Source organism: Strongylocentrotus purpuratus, unplaced genomic scaffold, assembly GCF_000002235.5.
Source record: "Strongylocentrotus purpuratus isolate Spur 01 unplaced genomic scaffold, Spur_5.0 spur5_scaffold_6, whole genome shotgun sequence".
Lineage (NCBI taxonomy): Eukaryota > Metazoa > Echinodermata > Echinoidea > Camarodonta > Strongylocentrotidae > Strongylocentrotus > Strongylocentrotus purpuratus.
The window spans coordinates 6,989,607-6,997,345 of record NW_022145612.1 but is presented as its reverse complement, the minus strand read 5'-3'; the positions used below and the strand labels follow the sequence as shown (position 1 = coordinate 6,997,345).

The window sequence follows — 7,739 nt, the reverse complement described above, 5'->3', positions numbered from 1 at the left end:
GGAGTCTTTCGGCTCTGGGGCCAGTAAGCAGCAGGTGCCCACCAGAAGTGCTCCAGGTGATGGTTGGAGTGCCAAACCTGCTGGCGATTCGAAAGAGGAAACAAAAGGCGGCGGAACCGAGGATGACCACGTCAAATCAACGAAAGGAACCACTGCCGATGAGCTACTCAATAATTATGCCAAGCAACAGAGGAAAGGAACTACTGCGTCCAAGGAGAGCCAATCTACAGGTGAGCATTCGAAATACCAAGGAAGGAAATTCCGAATTCCTGACCCTTGATTTATAATGTTAGATGCTTTTGGTCGCATTCACATTTTACATACTTTCTTAACTAGAACTTTATCTCCACAAGTTATGTATCGAGTTTTAGGGACAGCCCTTGATATTCTTCACAGTGACATGAACAGAATGAGGTAACTCACATGTTATGTTCAGTTCTATCAGAACTCGACCTTCTCTTTAAATGCATCTCCTTTCCTGTAACTTTTATGGAATAAGATGACTTTTACTTTTCCCTTATTGTTGCTTGTTGCTAGGTTCTGGTAATATGTCTAAGGCAGACACTCAGAAGAACCCTTCAACAACTCTCTCACGTTTTAGCAGGGCGAGAGGCAACACGTTTTTCAGGTTGGCTCGAAATTCAAGATTTGACAGAGTTAAATCTATATGTTACAAGGTATTTGTTAACTTCTATATCATTTTGTCTCATCTTTTTTATAACAAACATGTTCGGGTGCATTAATGTAACATTTACAATTTTATACATTTACATTGATACACTCTTTCGATACAGTATATAAAAGAAAACGGAAAAAAGAAAACAAAACGAAAGTTAGATGTTTAAAGCATAATAAATGTGAATTAAATTAACATGATGTAGAAGGGCTACAGCATTAGCATATTACGTTCAATGTGCTTGCAGCCCTCAGATTAACTAAAATACAAATAGAAAGGGGAATGAGTAACTTGCTATTAAGGAAGATAGAAAAGGGGAAAGAACGCTGGTTTTTAGATACAAAAATTGTAACACCTGTCGATTTAATCATTTAGTTAATAATGTCACAGTATAAAACTAATTTAGTTAGCACATAAAAGCCCATTTTCATTGCAAACCATTTTGATAGTTTAAATGTCATAGATAATAAGATATAGTAGGACTTTCCTACGTTTTCTTAATGAAATAATTCATATTTTCAAAGATAAGGTGTTCAAAATGATCCTTACAGTGATACAGTTCGAAGGACCATAACACTTGACATCAATAACGAACGACTACCTCAGATCTATGACGGATATCTTGTATTAAAAATTCTGCAAGGGTTCATCAGTTCTTTCAATAATTCCATATGATTTTTTTTTTCTTGTTTTTTTTTCTCCAGAGTGCCCTTGGATGTTACAAGAAGGCCCACAACTGGGCGTCTAGGGACGAGGATTTGGTATCAGCGGCGAAAAACATGGCAACAACGTCTTCGAGACTAGCTACGCTTAAGATGGCAACCGGATGTGTTTCTGACCAAAAGGTAAATAAATTTGACTTTGTTACATAATCTGTAATATTGTACCCCTTTGATTTTTCATTTTTCATTTTACATACAACGTATTCATTCGTGGCCTCATGTTCTGCTATTCAATTAAAGACCTTCACCACTACTGGGCCAGAAGGGATTAGACCACACAGAGAGCCATCGAGGTCACTGTGACAGGTGGCTACTTCATTAACTCAGCTCTCATTTATCATAAGAAAAAGAGGATCATGGGGGACCAACAGGCACCGATTGGGGAAGTTTTCTATATAGAGGGAGCAAGTAGCTACAAGTATGGCACTGTGCCTTTAAACACCAGAAATTCAAAAATGTGTAATTCATTCAATCATAGGGGGTCATAAACCCACATGTCAGGGAAAATTTTAGTTTGAGGACATTGCGAAATTCATTTTTTTTTTCTTTATCAACAAGCAATGAAAAACGCCATTCCTTTATTCCGTGGTCTGCCAATGTATACTCCAAGCGGAATGAAAACTTGGCCATTTCAGACAAGACATTTGTTTTCTTTTTGATGTTGTTGTTGTCTAGGAGTCGGTCTCGTCAGTGAGACTGGGATATATATATATATATATATATATATATAAATTATATAGGCGTGAAGCTTTCGGCTTGTGAGGCCTTCTTTAGGTTCTGATAAAATTGTAAAGTACAGCTACGTCTCACGTTCCTAGACCGTTTTCTTCACGCCTAAATTTTCTGGAACACCCGTTGTCATGTCAGAGTTGAGAATTCTCGCACTTATATATATATATATATATATATATATATATATACGTGTATTATGTTTCTTACACATCAGTTACATGTATTGTTTCTAAATTCTATATCCATCTCACATTTGTGTAAAATCTTCTGTTTAGAGCCACAATGGCATTGATCCACAATGACTTTGACATACAGACGACGTACATTATGTAACCCTTATTCCGTCATAATCATTGGGACGTATTAACCCTGCAATGTTGATAAAAAAAACTTTTATATACCTTTTTTGAGTATTATCTACTATTTCCTTTGTTATTGATTACGATTGTTAATTAAGTGATATTGAAACAATAATGTATTTCTCCTCTATGAAACTCGTAAAAACTAGGGTTTTTACGTAAGTCCTAAGGATACCGCTGCAAAATACATGCATACGTGGGTCCAGACATTGAAAGGGGCAATGGCGTTCTTGGAAGGCACCAATATTTACTAGGTCGAAGAAATGATAAATGAGAATCAACATATAGGTGGAGAGTGTAGAAAGGGTTTCTTTCATCTTCTTTTCAAGTTACATCTCTCGCCTTCCATTTCTTTACCTCTCGCGTTTTCTTTTGTTCACCATTCGCTAGAGGAGGTTGGGAGAGGGGGGGGGGGTGGTTTCAATGCTCCATGTATCTCCAGCACAGACTAAAACCAATGCGTTCTCTTTACCCTCTTTCAATGTTTGAGACAGGTGATTCACGAATACTTCAAAGATGCTCTGCAGTACTTCGGCAAAGCTTTTCCCAAAAGAAACTGCAAAGGACAAGCCTGGGCCAAACATCTGGAGAAGTCAATTCAGGATTGCCTACATGAAATCAGAACTTGGATCGAACCTAAGGATGAAGCCGGTATTATATACATTATTGATATTTTTCAGTATACATATTGTATTGAATCAAAATTTACAATATCAACAGAAAGGAGGTAAATAAGGATAACGGAAAACAAAGATCAGTGGCGTGTTTAGGAATTAATAAGTAATGGCTCGTTCAGATATATATAAATCAATAAAAAGCCGAATCATTTCTGAACGAGGTCCAAGGGGTTCGGAAATTTACTCACTGCATACATGCGCTTAATGAGGGCCTAAGTTCCCGGGGCATATGCTCTCCCGGATAGTCATCTATAATTTGTTTTCCTTCTTCAGTACGAGGTGTGATTTGTGAAAAAGTATCTTTGAAACTGCCCCATAGGTTATCTATTCATCTCTTTTTTTAATTGCCATGGTTTTCGTTAATTATATTGTTCATACTTCGTGTTACTTCCCCTTCTTTGTTGTCATAATGTACTTTATGTGATGAATGTATGTAATATTAATATTTCTGATATACTCAGGTGTTTTAGACACCAGAATGAAGATGTGAGATAGTCTTACAACTAAATGTATGACTTGGTAAGAATGTTTTGTCCCGTTCTCCTCTCAGATCGGATAGTTGCTCTGACTGAATACTTGGAATACCTACCTTCATGTGGCGCCAAAGTTGAGGGGTATCTTTACATTGCAACCATCTATTTCAAGAAAGGCAAAGAAGTCTTGAAGTTTGACGAATATGAAAACTGCCAAGGGTAATTAGAAATAACGTCTTTTGTTTCCAATATTCCGCAAAATTTCTTTCTCTTACAGGGAATGTTTACTTGTAATTTCATTCTTTAACAAATGGTTGTTGTCAATTTAATGAAATGTTATTATAGAAACCTTGACTAATTGCCATAAGTTTATGCATTTTTTATTGAATGAAGTAATTTTTGATGTAATTTATTTTGATTCATCAGGATAACTAAGAAGAATAGATAGAATATTGCTTCAAAACTGTCTCTTAAAATTTCATCATGATCATTCAGGTACTTGAAGGATTGTCGCGTTCCTTTGGGGGAGGCAGAGAGGATGTGTGATAATGTAGACCCAATCATTCGTTTGGATGTCACTGCGTTGAAGAAGAATGTAGAGTACCACGAAGGCCTTGTCAGGAGGTCAATAGCCAGAGCAAGAGGTGATTATGACGGCGACGACGACGATGATGATGATGATGATAAAAATGATAATTATAACAATCACAACAATGTTATGAAGCGCATTTTCCTTGTACAGCTGCTCCTGTTATTACTACTATTTCTAGATAGTAGGCCGCATTTTAATTCGTGAGTATTAGGCCCATACTAAATAAAATAAGGCATGTATAATTAGAACATATTCAGAGCAACTGGAAACAGTTACGAAAGATAATAAAGCAAATAAATGAATTTAAAAAATGAAATTGAAACAACAAAAGCGGTGATAAAATAGTTTACATCAATGAATGTGTAGAGTAAAATCATATAATAATTATGTCTCTCTCTCTCTCTCTCTCGCATGTTTATGTTTGAAGATGCAGAAGCGCGTCAACAACGGGAACTAGCGGAGGCTAAGGAGAAGGAGATTGCGATAGACCAACTGAAGGCTGATATAAAAACACTAGACCTTCTCTTGAAGTTATCCATCGGAGACTTCGTCAAGCAAGTCTATCAATTGTGGCCTCCTAAGGGTACTAAGGAAACGAAGCCTTCCTTGACGTCATCAACATCGTCGTCGTCGTCGCAGAAGAAGCTACTGATCCGAGCCATCAGCGATTATCACCCGGACAAGGTTGATAAGAGCGTCCATGGTATCAAATGGCAGTTACTCTCATGTGAAATTACCAAATGCCTGAGCATGCGATTAGCCAAAATTAAGTAACAGAGCAACGGCGGCATGATCTTCGAGAAATCAACTATATATAGGCCTACAAGCTTTGCTTCTTAAATAGGTTCTCGATATTTCACATTATTTTTCTGTTATTGTCTATCATTGTTTTTTTTTTTATTATGCAGTCTCTTTTTAAATCTTATGTATGAACGACCAATAAAACAAAACAAACAAGTTCATTGCCTGTTTGTTTGTCCTATAGAAATCATGTTCAGATTATGTAAAACGTCATTATAATGTTCTTATATGTTAATAGGTGATGGACAAGGCTGGATTTGGGGGGGGGGGGGGCTGAGGTTAATTTTTCGAAATTCCTTGCTATCGTGTTTCATACATTATATCTTCCTTGACAGGGCAGAATATCAAATTAGACTCCACTATCAGATATATCCAAATTACACGAAACTTTGTTCCTGTCACCTACTTTTCGTTCCGTGTTCCTTTCAACATATTATTATTTCTTTTGTTTTGTTAGAATAGAATATTGACTGTGACATGTTATCGTTCGTTTTACGCCCATGCTTACATACGAGCATGGAACGCCCTCGACCAGCAGTCTGTATTAGCCCCATCTGTTAAGAACTTTGGAAACACGCTTTAGCATGTACCACCTGCCATACATGTTACCGACATGCGAAATACCGCCCTGCTGACTCCAATTTCAGAAGATTCAGAAGAATGATATATATTTATAAAACACCAACATTTGAGGTATAGAGGAATTAGATTTCCATGATTTATCGGGGCTTAACTTCAAGGAACCATATTAACGAAATTCTGTATTATTGTACTGATTTGCCAAAAGGATGTAGAGGATGGTGATCTAGGAGGAGCAATTGACATTCAGCTAAAAGATGATCTTTTTTTTTTTGTCATGGGCCGGTTATAACAATGTTCATTTTCTGTTGTGGGATGGACAGGGGCTGTCCTTATAGATCATATACTCTAATCTTAACAACTGAATCATTCATACTCCTTGTAAATTTGATCTCTTATACTCAAGAATGAAAGGTGGGCTGGTTGAATTAGGGCCTTTGTTAAATACTTATAGATTCAAGCTTTAAATATGTGACATTCTCAACAAACATAAATCGGGGCAAATCAATTTTTTACATACTGTTAAAAAATTGCAAAACTTAGTAAGGGTATGATGTATGACAGAAAAGTACTTGTGTGTAATTCTGTATACATGTACACTGTATGAGAATAATGCAATGTGTGAATAAAATTATTTTGTATTCACGTGGTGCACTTTCTAATAACTACTTTTTTTGCAATTGGCCTTAAAATAGAAGGTATACAAGATGATATAAACATTTAATGAAAATTGAAGTATCCAGTATTGTGATTTCAATATAACTATCCGAACTATTCTGTTGGAAAAGTGCAGGAGACCGCAATCATAAGCAAAGCTTGACAAGGATGGCGGCCTCAAAAAAAAAAAATCTTAAGGTAAAACTTAAAATGAAAAAGTGTTTAAACGATGTTTGTGTATGAGTTGGTGAGTGTGTTGTGCAAGTGTATATATATATTGATGATTAATCGCTTCTTGACTTGTAAAGGTAAAGGAATGAAATTAATTCATGATCATATGTGACATTGTAAACGGATTAGCACCAAACTATTTACAAAACCTTGTTATGCCTTATACACCAGCTCGTGGTCTAAGATCATCACACCAGCATCTTCTTAAGAGCCTTTGGTAAAAGGGTTTTTTCATCTGCGGCACCTTGTCTTGTAATAATTTACCATTTAATTTGAGAATCATAACTTCCTTGATCCTGTTTACAGTTAGCAAAAAGGCCGGGCCAGGCCGGGCCGAGCGGCCGCGGCCCGGTCTAGCACTGTAAACGCGCAAAAGGCCAAATGCGAGGCCAAACTGGCCGCGCATTTGGCCCTGCTCTGGAGGTAATCTCGGCCCATAGAGATATATAACTACTTTTATCTCTATGTCTCGGCCGCGGCTCGGCCCGGCCTTTTCTCATTGTAAACGCACGCAGGGCCAAATGCGCGGCCAACTGTTACCCCGGAAGTGAAAGTTCGCCGTGAATAGGAAATTGGGGGAAAGATTCACTGCAAATCGCGCGCGACCGGATCTGCACCACTGATTCTGCACTGTGACCCCCCGGCGCCCCCCCCAAATAATCGTTTGTTTACATGCAGAGCGCCACTCTGACAAAATATTGAAAGGTTACAATTTAGGCCGCGGCCGAGCCTGCCACTGTAAACGCACAAAATTGCGGGACCGAGTAGGCATGGCTCGTCCCTGGCCCTTTTCGCACTGTATAAAGGGGGTCTAAGAGACCTGAAACTTTCTTATTTTTTCTATTTTTCTTGTGCGCCTCGGAATAGCATTGTCTAGATAGACGGCGCTATACAAATGCCTATTATTATTATTTATCATGCCTGCTAGAGTCACTTCTGGAATATAAAACTCGTGCTGTTGCAATAAAAATTAACTTACAATGTGATATTGTAAAACAATAGCGGATCCAGAATCATCGGGAATTGAGGGTGAAGGGGCCAAAGATTTTCATGTTTTGCCCCGACGTACTTGTTTTTGATTGTTTGTTTTACTGGTTACTTTTTTTAAATTGTAAAATCCGGAACCTCTAACTACCTGACTCGCTTGGCCGGAAGGAAGAGGATGAGCGGCCTTTTCGACCCCTGGATCCCCAAGGATTCGACTATGTGGTCGAACATTACCAATATTGTAACAATGTTT

At 37.8% G+C, this 7,739-nt stretch overlaps 1 protein-coding gene across 1 annotated transcript; it reads left to right on the top strand.

The window, feature by feature from the left end:
- The first annotated feature begins 1,230 nt into the window (after positions 1–1,230).
- LOC100890449 lies at positions 1,231–6,368 on the top strand. The gene is made up of 5 exons (XM_030972800.1): positions 1,231–1,521; positions 2,984–3,140; positions 3,717–3,858; positions 4,135–4,283; positions 4,659–6,368. Exons 1-5 carry the CDS (start codon positions 1,348–1,350, stop codon positions 5,003–5,005), a joined length of 969 nt encoding a protein of 322 aa, XP_030828660.1. The 5' UTR covers positions 1,231–1,347; the 3' UTR covers positions 5,006–6,368.
- Positions 6,369–7,739: the final 1,371 nt, after the last annotated feature.

What these genes read in the sequence shown, in the direction of transcription:
- LOC100890449 (XM_030972800.1), top strand. Translation starts at nt 1,348, where the DNA reads ATGATTTTTTTTTTCTTGTTTTTTTTTCTCCAGAGTGCCCTTGGATGT. An exon ending in GATGTGTTTCTGACCAAAAG is followed by an intron (nt 1,522 to 2,983) that starts GTAAATAAATTT and finishes TGTTTGAGACAG; the next exon opens with GTGATTCACGAATACTTCAA. An exon ending in GAATATGAAAACTGCCAAGG is followed by an intron (nt 3,859 to 4,134) that starts GTAATTAGAAAT and finishes ATGATCATTCAG; the next exon opens with GTACTTGAAGGATTGTCGCG.